The sequence below is a fragment of the Rhipicephalus sanguineus genome, chromosome 1, assembly GCF_013339695.2.
Source record: "Rhipicephalus sanguineus isolate Rsan-2018 chromosome 1, BIME_Rsan_1.4, whole genome shotgun sequence".
NCBI classification, from domain to species: Eukaryota; Metazoa; Arthropoda; class Arachnida; order Ixodida; family Ixodidae; genus Rhipicephalus; species Rhipicephalus sanguineus.
The window spans coordinates 296,047,689-296,061,773 of record NC_051176.1 but is presented as its reverse complement, the minus strand read 5'-3'; the positions used below and the strand labels follow the sequence as shown (position 1 = coordinate 296,061,773).

The 14,085-nt window shown below is 42.4% G+C and overlaps 1 protein-coding gene across 1 annotated transcript in view; it reads left to right on the top strand.

Moving 5' to 3' along the window:
- Positions 1 to 14,085, top strand: part of LOC119379308 (attractin-like protein 1) — a 94,070-nt gene that overhangs the window by 62,730 nt on the left and 17,255 nt on the right. The window contains exons 17-22 of the mRNA XM_037648582.2: positions 797 to 871; positions 1,815 to 1,974; positions 2,093 to 2,151; positions 7,687 to 7,845; positions 8,939 to 9,167; positions 12,406 to 12,484. Of these exons, the coding sequence (XP_037504510.1) occupies positions 797 to 871; positions 1,815 to 1,974; positions 2,093 to 2,151; positions 7,687 to 7,845; positions 8,939 to 9,167; positions 12,406 to 12,484 (761 nt within the window). The remainder of the gene's footprint in view (positions 1 to 796; positions 872 to 1,814; positions 1,975 to 2,092; positions 2,152 to 7,686; positions 7,846 to 8,938; positions 9,168 to 12,405; positions 12,485 to 14,085) is intronic.

Genomic DNA, 14,085 nt, shown 5'->3' with positions numbered 1-14,085 from the left:
ATACCTATAGCTTTTTAAGAGCATTACTCTGATACCAGTGTCATACGGTTACCACCTTTTATCGTGATCAGGCTTGATCCGTTTTAAAATTTACCTATGTTGATCAACCGTGATCTTGCTGCTACACAGTCCAACGATCCAGTTTGAGCTCATGTGCACCAGACATCGTTAGTGTGTTGAAAGCAATTATCAAAGTTGTCTAGTATTCTGTAAAACATGTATTATAACCCCTCCCACTGTCTTTTTTGTATAGATATTTCATTTGTCCTTGTGAATCATTATGAGTGAACAATTTTCGTTGGCTGATCGCCTGCAACTGCAGATGTGGTGTCATATTCACAAATACAGACTTGCAAAATATGTACGAATACTGATAATTTTTCTACATTACGGCATACTCTTCGCTTGTGGAATGCTTTTTTTATTTTTTTGTTGAGGTCTTACTTCTTCTGTTTTTAGCATTGTCTAGCACTATGAGATAAAGGGCGAAGGCGGCAGCTAAATTACAATCAGGGAGCTTGATCACGATGCACAGATCATGGTCACATTGATTCGGTTTGGGCTCACTCACAATTGAAAGTGGCCATGTAGCAGCGCTCAATCCGGATAGAGCTCAGTCTGATAGAGCCCAATTGCAATTGACACTGGTACATCATTTTCCTTTTCCTCTCATCTTCTCACTGCCATACATTATTGCACTGCTTGGTACACTAGCATTATAACATAAACATGTTGGAAATTTGTTTCAGGAACATGAGAGTTATTTTCATCCCCTCTACTAATCTCTACCTTGCAGAATGCCAATGCAATGGACATAGCACTTGCAATGGATCATCTGAGTGCCTTCAGTCCTGTCAGCACCGCACCGAAGGCAAGTTCTCAATAAAGAAATGTTATTTCTTGCTGAGATGTAGTGCATAAGGTATAACTGCACACTATGTAGTTCCGTCTTCTTCTAAAAGTGTAGAAGAATAAAATCAAATGCTTACCCACAATAGTGAAAACCAGTTTAATTGTTTATGCTAATTAAGTAGTTGGTCGTGGTCAACAGTATATATCAACAGACATGATGCATGGTGCTACTTTTGCCGCAAAAGGTGTTCACAAGTTCATGGAGCTGCCATGTGCTGGCAGTGCACACGCACGAACTGGAAGCAGTGACCAACTTGTTTAAAAAAATTGTCCGAAGCAATGATGTGTGACTGATGTCATTTTTGGGGCAGGGCCTTGCCTTCTTGCCATAACCTTTTGTGCAGCTAGGAGAGAGAAGGCACTGGGAGTATGCAATAACTAGTACTTGTTATATGTATGTACAGTACTGACAGATTCAAACGTGACATCACATTTTTTGGTATAACGACTGGTATGCACAATTGCTTGAGATAACCACATCATGTTGCAATGAATCTGGTCTCTAAATATAATATTGGCTCTCATCTACGCGTTCGAGTTGAAATTACGCCGATATGACTGAAGATGGTGGAAACGAAAGTATATGTGTTACTTAGTCGTAAATTGTCCCGTTTCAGTCCATGAGTACTGTGCATGAAGGATTTGAAAAATTTGTGTGGCATGGGATTCGTGGGGCAGCATCGTCCAATAATGAGGTGATTCTGTGATTACTTAGAAAGGTGCTTCGGTGTCTCTTTAATGTAAGCAACTCCTTGGCATTGAGTGCCACATTTATTAGCGTTCATTCTTTATTCATTTAGGTACACATGCGTGTGTGTACACATGAGTGTTCCATAGCCGTTTTAGATTATTAGATTACTTTATTCACACTCCTGCCCTTGCTTATTTTATCTCTTCCAAAGGACCGCACTGTGAGCACTGCATTGCTGGCTACCATGGAAATCCTGCTAATGGTGGCAATTGCACCCCATGTTTCTGCAACAACCATGGCACTTTTTGCCATCGGGAGACTGGCAAATGCAACTGCACCACCAAGGGTATCATTGGTCCAAACTGTGATAGGCAAGTTTAGATCCTTTGTACTGCGTACATGTGTGCTTGGCACATTCATAATGTCTTCTCTCTTCCACCCTCCCCCCCCCATCCACCCCTTCTTTCTCTTTTTTCTTATATTGTCTAGATGCGATGAGCAAAATCATTATGTGGGCAGCCCCCAAGAGGAAGGTGGCACCTGTTTTTGTAAGTGTGACCCTTCTTGCTTATGTTTGGGTATCTTTATGCTTAAATAAAATCTGGTTTTAATCTCAGATGTGTGTGGAAGTAGGTCTAAATTAATTTATTTGACTTCAGAATTTCTTGTGTTTCAATTGGAAACAGTTTCACCGACCAAATGACTTCCAAGATTTCCTGTCGGACCAGTTTGTGATGAACAGTACTATCATGCTTGTTGATACGAATTTATGATTGCACGGAGCATGAAGGGAACTCGTAACATTGTTACAAAAGGTGCTTACATATTGTTTTCAAGCATTTATTTATTTATTTATTTATTTATTTATTTATTTATTTATTTATTTATTTATTTTTAATACTGCTAGTCTCTTTATTGAGATTGCAGCAGGTGGGATGTTATACAGCATGAATATACAACTTGACAATGTGATACAGTGGATGATATCAAACACACAGAAAAAGCTCCCAGAGTGAAGCACATCTATAAGAAAGAAAAGCCATACAGAGAAAGTATTTACCACAGTGTGTCATAATTAGAGGTCGGATTTCGAAGCACTATAAATGTGGCATTTAGCATATTCAGGCACTAAAAACAGCCGCTTAGAACTTCAATTTAGACATTAATGTCGTGAAATATGCACTGTAAGGTATTCACAAAGCACAACTTGTTTTATGTATTGAATATATGTAGTCACTTTCCATGGTGAGAAATCGATGCAGCATCTACTTTTGTGGTTGTGCGAGAATCGCTTCATGGAGCTTTGCTGGGCTCGTATAAGGACCTCTTTTTGCTAATCTGCATATTGCACCCAATGTGCTTAATATGTTTGTCCTGACACCATATGCAGGTTTTGTATATGTATTTCATCACCAAACTTTTCTGCTTGCTAGACACAAAAAGTTAACATTGGTGGTGATATTTTTGGGGGGGGGGGGGGTCACAGATATTTTCTTTAAACTAGCGAAATTCTTTACAGGTTATAAACAAAATAACAAGAATTGATTGAAGGGCTTGTTCTTGTTGGCACAATAATATGAAGCCACCAGATAATGAAGTGAAGGAAAGCATAGGGAGCATTATTTGTAGTTTTTAAGTAATTCTGAGACAAAGGGAAATGAAAGCAGACAAAGAAACAACTTGCTGCTGGTGGAAGACAAACCCACAACCCTTGCATTGTGCAGAGGTTGCAGGTTTAATAGGGTATAAGGACAAAAGAGAGCCAGTCGCAAGCCATGTGGTGAGCTTACCTGTACAAATCCCTGTAATTAGGATTATTTATAATATTAAAGAACCTATATAAATGAAAACATGTTTTTGGCAATCGCTTGTTTACTCTGTTCTCTGCAATTTTTTTCATTAAAAAAAGCACTAATAATATTGCACATGGGCATGTTTCTTAGGAGTTTTGAGACTTTTCCTTATCTTACCAGCCCTTGTTGATGTACGTTGCCATGTTTATGTTGAGCATTTCTCTGGCTTTCCTAGACTTTTCGGGCCTCTCGTCTCTGTTGCCCGGTTTTACTATTTTGCTGAATACGCCTTTAACAGATATAATGGAATACCAAATAGCCCAATCTTCCACCGGTCTTTATATGTACCTTTGTTGGGAAAATGTCCGTGGTATGTCACAGCTATCATTCACAATGCAAAATAATGCCAGTGCTTCGTTTGATTCCTAGCTTGTCACCACGAACAACATGACCAGTAGTTGTAGGATCTGCGATGTGATGCACCATCGTTGCACTCATGTAATAAATGTGGCTAATAAAAGAATAAGCTTTTGTTCGCATAAGGCCAGCAGGTGTAAATATATTATAAATGCCAGTATTTGCGTGAGTGCTGAGGGAAAAGGAAGTGTATACAGTACACACCTATTATGAAGGATATGCATACAGCATACATCATACGTTCAGATATAACAGGCCATTCTTCTCAGTTTGGTCTGCCTATATTATTAATGGAACAAAAGTCCACTTTGAGTGGACCTGTCTATAATGGACTATCAACTACTATGAACAGAGTTTCTTGCCAATTTTGTCTAGATTGTGCATATTGAGTAATGTACTACTTTCAAGAGTCCCGCAAGTAGAGGAAGGGTCAAAAGGGGGAAAATTGCCATTCACTCGTTTGTGGCACAAAGCTACAAGGAAATCCATACGGATTTCTTGGAAGGAAATGCTTCTTAGTTGAGCAAGTGCCCCTGTGAGGCATTGGTATGGGTTTAAACCCCGGACCAAGATGAATTTTTTGGCTAGTAGGAAGCTTTCTCTTTTTGATAAATTGTTGTGGATTTTCTTGTAGCTTTGTGCCAAAAACAGGTGGATGGCAATTTTCCCTTTAAATAATGTACCTTGCTTCAGTGATGCATGCATGTAAAGGTGCATTTTTCTTATTAAGGAATGAACACACTAGCGGCAAGCTTCCCACAGTGGTGTATCATACTATGCCCAACTGGCAGTTATCAGTTCGACGATGCAAACGGCTCATCGTCATGCACAGACTTGTACACGTTACAGAAAATAAGCAACTGATTACAATCACAATTACTTCCTTTAAAATGTAATTGATTACAGTGGTCAATTACAGCCCCAGAAAAGTAACTGAGCAATTACAGAAATGTAATCAATTACTTTTACGTTACTTTCCTTCAAAATTTTATTGCCGTAACACTATAACACAAGTTTACTCAAACTACAATGAACTACTGTGGCTTGCATGGTAGAGAGAAGTCTGGAGGCTTGCGTCAAGGCTGGGAGGCTTACTGTGGCTTCTGTGATATAGTGTCACACATTGTTAACTTTCACCAGGAGTTGTTTTTCATAGTTGTCGTCGCTGATTCTTCCATGTTTCCTCGCTAAGAGGTCAGCTGCTAGACTGAACACTCTCAGTGCATGCTCTGAAGGGAAGAGCGGTATTTATAACGTAGGAACACCTTGCGCACCGGCTCGTAGTTGCGCAGTGCTTCTATTCTAATGTCCATGTCCTCTATGAAGCGTTGCACTTCGCTTTTGCTGGCGCTCGGGTAAGATGTTGCAGGTTAGGCCAAGGGAAAGGGGAAAAAAAGGCTCTGTAGGGACCTCCCGTCTGGCAGGACGGGGGGCCCCTACAGAGCGGTCGCATGTTTTTCGGGACACCAACTGCCGTAGCAGACTGGTTAAAACTTCTTTTTTTTTTTTTCGGGGGGGGGGGGGGAGTAATTCATTACCTGTAATCAATTACAAGTAACCTTAATTGAATTGCCGAGAATGTTAGTTTCGAAAAAGTGATTGATTATATTACAAAATAACAAGAAAATGTAACCGATTACAAGTAATCGATTACTTCTAATGCGCTACGTACAACTCTGGTCACGCACCGTTGATGCCTCATTTCCAAGCAAGTGCCATGAGTGCTGCTAAGCCTCACCAATTTCGCTTTGATGCTGTAGCTTTCAGCGCTTTAAAGGGATACTGAACAAAAATTTTTGCCGCCAAGATTTTCAGTCACACTGAGAGATTGGGTGCTGAAATCAGTAGACGCACCTTTATTTCAGGCAGAAACTAGCTGGAAATAATGAATTTGATGCATTTTTTTTTTACAAACTGCCGTGTCTAGCGGCCACGCCGTTGAGACTTCACCTCAGAGGTGGTGAAGTCTTAACGTCATCGGAAATGGGCATGCCAACAATGCCAGCCATTGCCCGCATTTCTCAACCAGCTTAGCTCCCACTATGGTTCCTAGAGCCACTACGAATGGCATTGGCAGTGAACAATGTTCCCGGGTGGGGTAAAGCCCCTAAGGAGTAGGGCACATCTCAGCGCCTTTGTGCAAGGGGGAGAGTGGGATGTAAAGGAGAGGTGGAGAAAAGGAAGTAGTAGGACAGGAACACGTGCACCCTGCATCCGCCACAGTGACTTTGACCTCACGGCTCATGCTGGCATGCAACTGCCACGCTCTGACAGTCCTCTGAAAAAAGAGCCAACTGTTCAAAAATACATGAAATAAACCCTGTTTATCAGAACAGTCATGTCTTCCAAGTAGAATTTCAATGTGTTCATCATTTTCTTCCTATTTTTGTTCAGTATCACTTCAGAAACAGCCTTTGACAATCACAAAATGCATTGTTTTGATAATGGTGTCTCTTATAACATTAATTTGTGCAAAAAAAGAAGGCTACTAATCATGGCATCAAGACTGCGAAGCAGTTGATGCAATTGCACTGTCTCATGTGAAGTGCAACTAAAGCCGCACTTGTGCTCCAAGCTTGGCCCTGTCCTGTATGTAAATGCTTAATATCATTTATTCCTAAAAATAAACACGTGTTGTCATGCCCTCTGTAGTAATTCCATCAGGTCTACCAGCCTGGCAGCAACAGTATTGACGAGCACAAAGGACCTAGACGGAGATGGTTGCAGAGTTTGCATGTACCGGTCACGGAGCCAGCCAACTTCTGAACTTCATCCTTCGACATTGTTTTTGATATTGCAGCACCTACTAGTCTTTTCAGACATTGAGCAAAATTGACGTGGGGATTATCACTTGCAAATATGTACTGCATTTGGCATTACTGCATGCAGTGAAAGACATGTCACAATTGCCTTCTACCAGAGCTCTTGTTAGTAGTATGACTTTAACAGTTGTCATAGCTTGTCACAAAAGGTTATGTTGAGATGTCAGTTTATTATATTGACCAATCAGACAGGCAAGAATTCTACTCGGCCAGACTCTGAACTCTGCACTTGATCTCACAGATTCACCAGTAAGTCCAAGAGAGTCAAGTCATTCGCTGCCTGTGGCCACAGGCATTTATTTACAGTCATGCCTATTTCACACAGTGTTATTGAATCTGACTCATGTACACTCACACTGATTGACGTTCACATTCACACTCCCTTCTAATAAAGCACTTTCACACTCACGTCCACTTAAAATCTCTAGCCTTCATTTGCTCACACTCACTGACGGGCATTTACATTCATACTCGCGTTTCCTCACCCAATGGCCCTGGCTCCCGTTTCTGCTCATATCTTTGTTGCACACAGTTATATGCCTGCTAAAGTTCGAGTAAAGTGGATGTGCATATCTATTAGTTATAGCTGTAGAAGAATTTGGACACGTGTAACAAGAGAACTCGGTATATCACCAGACACCTAATGCTTATATTTCGCAGATGGGCTTACACAGTTCACTTTGTGCACCGTACATTTGGGAAATTCAGTTTTTCTTTATACAGGTCTGCTTTTCACGCATAATAGGTGGGAAGCCAAACTAACTGTAAGGTAAATCCATCACTGTTGTCCATTATTGTGGTCAATATTTGGAGCTGTATTTACACATGGTTCTTGCTAGCAGTGAACTTCCATGTCTGGAACAAAATGTAGCTGGTAATTGGGAATGCTAAGCTGTGCCCCCACCCCCACCCCTCTCTGCAGACAAGTGGGGGGAGGGGGGGTCAAGTGCAACCTTGCCCCATCCCCCTGTAACTGAACCTCTTCTCAGGCACACAGCTCTTGTTATTTGTTTGTTTTGTTATTACACTGTTTTTCTTTGTTTTCTTTCAGATAATCTCAGTATTGATTTTCAGTACACATTCAACCTCTCCTCTGAGGACTACTACCGCAACATCAATTTTATGAATGTGCCAATAAAGGTCGGCAATGACGTAGAATTCACTATCTCTTGCTCTGGAAAGGCTTATGTGAACATCTCCATTGGATCAGGTGAGAACTATATTTTCTAAGGCTATCATTTCAAGAGAATTACGTGAATGACAAACAGGAAAGAGTCAACACAATCTTTGCTGATAATTTTGCTGATGTAGTTTGTTTTCATGTTACATAACCACTGGTAAAGTTTCTAGCGTTTTAACAATAACTTAGTTTCATCAATCCTCATGAGCTTAGACTGTTTTACAGCTCTTCATTTCCTAACAAAGAATTCTTGAAGGGCCTCTCACCAGGCTTTCGTCATAAATGCAAGCTATGCACTCAAAGCCGTGAAGTGCTACCCAGGAAAGATGGTACCTTAAGAATGTTACAAAGATTGTAGTGGTAGCAGACATAAGAACAAAGGAAATGTTGTAAGGTGATGGTGTGATGAGGTGATGGTAAGGTAAGGTGAGGATATGAGCTGCTCACCCTGTGATAGAGGACCATGGGTTTCTTTCTCTCCCTCTCTATTTTCTTTCCTACTGTGAAGCACAATTCTTTTGACAGTTTTGTTCACTACACTTCTCAAGAATCCTAGAGTTCATGTTTCTTCTGTATATTTGTGCACATCTGTGCACATCAGGCAGTGCAAGAAATGTTATCTTTGCTGGGTTTTATTAGATTTCTTTCTGTTTTTTCATAGTGTATATATTAGTGTTGTAATGTACAGACGCATACAATCATCACAGTGTTTGTCAATTTGTAATGCCAAAAGCTGTTGATGTTTTCCGAGACCATGCAGTAGACCGCACCTGTTATGTTGTTTAGCTCAGTCAAGGGTTTTACTATTTCACTTAGCTATAGGTACATTTATTTCTCTTGGCTGTTGTAGTCTTTACAATTGAGTGGAGGTGTTCACGAGGATAGCTTGGTGGGCTAGTTGGTACTGCATCATCAGCGCTATGTCTTGTGTGTTCTTCCTTCGTCCCAATCTATGTGCGCTGTAACCTTTCATGATGAGTAGAGGTGTGAGAATATCCGAAATTAAATCCTCCTCTTATTTGATTCTGTACGACATTGTGCGCGGTGCATTTTCTAAATCGCAGTTAGTAAAAAGTATTTTGCAGTGCTCGGTTGGTGACAGACATTTTCTCTCGGAGTGCAGGAGGCCAGCCACCATCACGTGCCGATGGTGACGCAGAGCCCGCCCTGTTGGATAGCCGCAAGTGTGACAACATCAAGCTACCATTCTATGACGAGAAGCACAACTTTGGCTCGCAAAACACCACTTTTTTTGTATATGTGTTCAACTTCACCACTCCATTTGTGCTCCAGATCTCTTTCTCCCAGCACCGGGCACTCGACCTGCTCCAGTTCTTCATCACGTTTTCAAGGTGCTTTTGTGAACACTCAACAGTGCTTTTTTTAATACTCAACAGCTTGAAGCATTTGTAAAGGGATTTTGCAGAATAGTAAACCCGCTTGCACGAATTTGGTCTATTCTGTCTTAGAGTCCTTTTGGATGATCGCTGTTTAGATTTTTCGAGCTTCATTTATTTTCCCACAGGCTTGGTGCATTCCTCTTACGTTGAGCTTGTGATAACATGAGCAGAGTTCCAAGGTGTATCATACGCTCAATTCTAATGGCAAAGGTAGTGTGCAAGGGATTCGTGGTCAGCTGCCAGCTCGTAAAAAGATCACGTGCTACGTGATGCCAGCAGGCTGAAAAAGAGTCTTCCACAATCGCTGTCAGAGCTACAAGCGGTGCTGATTAACGCTCCCAGATTTGAATGCACAGATATACCTGATAAAGTGGACGGGAGGATGACTGCCGCCATAGCTCAATTGGTAGAGCATTGAATGTGTTATTCAAAGGTTGCAGGTTCGGTTCCTGCCAGCAGCAAGTCATCTTTTCCTTCACTTTAATTTGTTCACACATGTGTCACAATTACTACAAATAACATCCCCTATACTTTCCTTGGCTTGTCTGTTAGTTCTCATTGATATTATGTCTAACACAGAAAAACGAGCCCTTAAAATTCCCCTTTCATTCATTACTGTTATGTTAACATATTTGTGCAATGTGCATGTTTTTTAATCCTTCTGATCTGTTTTAGAAATACTCAGAATGTTAGGGTTGTATGAGGACTTGGTCACCTTGCTCTAGTTGTCAGGATAAAAATTAATAAATAAAGAAAACTGGGCTTTCAGTATAATGCATTTTTTGGATAAAGCTTGTCTGTTTTAACGCAAAGAGCTTGTTTCACAGAAATTCCAGTGTTGGCGTCTGCGTTGGTGTTGTTGGTTGTCAGCAAAAAATCTGTGTTGTCTGCGAGCGAAAATTCGAGTAGATGCAAATAAATAAATAATAAAAAATCTTCTGTCCAAGTGAGAATCGAACCAGGCCCTCTGTGTGGCAAGCAGGTGTTCTACCACAGAGCCACGCCAGTGCTTCCCATGAAACACAAAACCTCTATAAAACGTCTTTAAAACGTTTAAAACCTCTATAAACCTCTATAAAACGTTTTATAGAGATTTCGTGTTTCGTGGGTTGAAACTGCTTCGTAAAAAAGCGTAAAAACGTAGTTGGAGGAGTCTCCTTGATGCATGTACAGTCAAATCCCGCTACAACGAAATTGACAGGACGCGCGAAAAAGTTCGTTGTCGCGGAATTTCGTTGCAGCGAAATTTCATCTATAGACCACAAAAGTTAGGAAGATCTGATGATCATGACTCGTCCTTTGGTCCCGGCAAGCGCATGCATTGTCCTTTGCATTTAACTGTCGCTAACTCGGACGCACTTGGCCGCACACCGTGTGAATGTATTTTCTCGCGTATAATACGCACAAAATATACAGAAAATTTAGCGCTAAACTCGGGGTGCGGGTTATACGCGAATTTCGTTGCGCAAGTTGGCTTCACGGCAACGCAATGAAGGCGGCTTTGCGTCAATAGGCGAGTTATACACGTGGGTTATACACGAGCAAATACTATATGCAGGCTACCCTCGAAGCCTGCCGAGCGCGTAGCGCCGCGAAGGAGCGTGCCAAAGTTCGGTAGAGGCTAAGTGAAAACAAAGGGCCGAAGCTCCGCACTACCACAGTCATAAGCGAGAGAAAGGAAAGTCGAAACGCTTCGTGCCGTTTTACGACTTTGTTGCCTTTAATCTTTCTTCCGGTGTGTTAGCTGCGTACTTCAGCATATTCGCTATCGATAATCGCGACGATAGCGACCGCGGTCTCTGCCGTGGTTTTCTGCGCAGCGCTTCCGGCAAACGGTAGCGACGGTAGTTCCATTTTCAATCTGTGCGCGCTGGCCGTGCGTGTGCCTTCAGAACTGCGTCGTTGCTATCTGTGATCGCGTCTACCGTGGTTTTGGCCGCAGCATTGCATTGAGTCAGTGCGCGTACGTTCGATGGATGCGCGTGTACTTTCGTGGTCGCCCGTGATCGCGTCGACACGACCGCATTTGTATTCACAGCGGTTGCGGCAGAATGCAGTTACGCTTGGACTAGGTGCGCGCTGGCGGCGCGTGTGCCTTCAAAACGCCATGGATATCATTCACGATCGCAGGGCTTGTGACGACGAGCAGCAGTTTTGTTTTGAGTGCTACGTCAAAACAATGGCGGGAGTTCATCAACGATTCTTCCGCGGCCCGCACGCGCATCAAACCCGCCGGCAGCATCATGGCGGATGGACGATCTGTCGCCGGGCATCTCAGTGGCGAAAAATTTACCGGGATGTGCGTGAGGTGGCAGAAAGCATGTCTCCGATGAAGACACGGGTCTTGCGATGCGGCCGCACGGCTCTGGCAACGAGAAATGGTCGAGTTTCTAGCGGAATTTCGCGGCAATCCTAGGCAAGCTCCTTTTCCTTATGTGGTGGCACTTGCGAAAACTTCGTTCAAGCGGAAATACCCAGAAAAAGTATTCGTTGTGACGAGACATTTTTCGCATTGTTTTCTATGGGCGGCTGACGGGGAATCGAAAATTATTCGTTGTGGCGGAAATTTCGTTGTATCGGTATTCGTTATAGCGGGATTCGACTGTAATATTGTGTGGCAGAATCGTAGAATCGCACCAGATGTCAAAACATCTGAATTGCACAATGAGTGGGTGGTTTAATGCTGCCCACCCATTAGAAAGTGTGCAGGTGTGCATGGCACTTTACAGACGCATAGTGGGTGCATTGCCAATTTGCAAAAGGAAGAATCATGGCATAGTGGGGAATTGGCAACTGTACTTGCAGTAGGCATTCTGTGATAGTTTGAAACGGCCAGTGCTACGGGCACTAACGTCCCTTTCCTTGCGACATGGTTGAATGTAATGCGCACGGGGCCCGATTACGCTATCGTGTTCTGCTCTTGAAGCCAAAGCTCAAGCATCCTCCAAGTTTTTAAGAACGATTAAATATTGGTATTTATTGCACCAGCTTTCTTTGCATCAGAGAAATTTGTGAGACATAGTGTTTTGCAGATAGTGTTGATTTCTTACAGTGCTATGATGCTAGAGGGATGAATTACTATATGAGTAGTTATAGCTACTTGAGGCATTATAAGTTGTTAAGTGACTCTGATAACAGAATCACTGTGCTGTTTCTCATACGAGATATTATTTGCCTCTTTCTGCTGCAGCTGTTTTCTCTCGCTGCTTATTATAGCAGCCATCCTGTGGAAGATCAAGCAGAAGTACGACCTTTACAGAAGGCGACAGGTATTAACATCCTTCTATTCGTGTTTATTAGGTTGCACCGTGGTGTTTTCTTAAAGAATACCGGCACAAAAACGTTTCCAAATAATTAACTGTCGTGCGCTTGAGCAAACAATGTTTCCAGCCATGACATGTGCATCGTTAGCTGCATATTGCAGCAGAAAAAACAAGGTGTAAAATTTCTGTGTCAGTACTCCTTCCACACTGATTGTTAAAATGGACTGTTAACATGAAAAAAAAAAAAAAAAACTGTGGTAGTGGCTTTGCTCTGAAGGGCGAATTATTGACACTGATAACAAGGTTTAAAGGGGTACTGACAAAAATTTTCAGTTGTCATTTTTTTTTGCGTCAGATAAAAGGCCAAGCCTTCAAGAGCCTAGAAAATGTACTGCTAAGCGTGAGTGCAACCTGAAAAAGTAATTGCAGTATGTTTTTAAAAGCTAGTTTCGGTTCCTACTGTACCCTGACAACACGGTATGAACTTCTCGTCACATGCTCGCGCAAGATATTGTGACATTTCCCCGGCCGCTCCATACCGTGGCTCACAAGCGGTGACGCACAAGCAGCCATATTGAAAGTTTTGGTACCTGACATCATCACGACTAGCCAGACTGCTGCGTGAAGTCACCAGAATTAGTATTGTAGCCTGACGTCAAGCTAGTTTCGATGTTGGTATGTGCGCCATGGGAAAATTGACTTTAATACCAAAATAAAATATCGTATCAGCATTTGCTGAGCTTCACACTTGCTCAAAGCCGTCTCTGTATGCAGGAGATTGGCATGGCAGTGTAAACTCACCTCCGAAAAATGGTGTCAGTACCCCTTTAAAATTACACTTAAATTTCTTAGATTGGGTTTTAGCTGTAGCGGGTGCGACAAAACGCAACAGAGCACACAAGATAACCGCTGCTTGGCAGAAGGAACAGTCCTGGCAACTACCAAATGGCTCAAAATGCTGGCGTGAACATTGCGAGAAATATTGCACCTTGGTTGTGCACAGCATAAGATGGATGGAAAGCTGTCGTCACTAGTTGAAGCCTGATGAAATGTCGTGTAATCTTAACTAGACGTTTACTGCCCATTACTGTAGAACAAGTGCATATACGTAGCAGCTCAGCAGAAACACTATAGTTTGCATGTACTACACACTACTCATGCCAGCAACAGAAGGTAGAATGTTGTTCTGGCCCCACCACCGCACTGGTTGAACAGTGTCGATGGTGTGTCCACTTAGCTTTATCATTTCGGCAGCTAAAACGCCTCTGCCTGTGGAAACTCTGTGTTCAGGCATGGTGCTTGAGTCATCCATATAGTGGGACGGAATGGCCATGCTGGCACAAATGCTCCTTGAGTGTTAATATAGTTGCTACGCAATGAATTCGAGAGAGTTGAAATTAGCTAAGTACTCTTTAAAGACGCTAGATAAGTACCTTTGCCACTGAAGGTGTCGCAGATGAAGAAATAACAAACATCAGGGAAGCGAGTTGGGTACAACTTTAGAAGGCAGCAGCCTTTTCCCCTCAAGGGTGGATACACATAAGCCTGCACGAATGAGTGTGAGCTCTGGACTCACTGACGTCATAGTCCTAGGTATGTGACCCTGC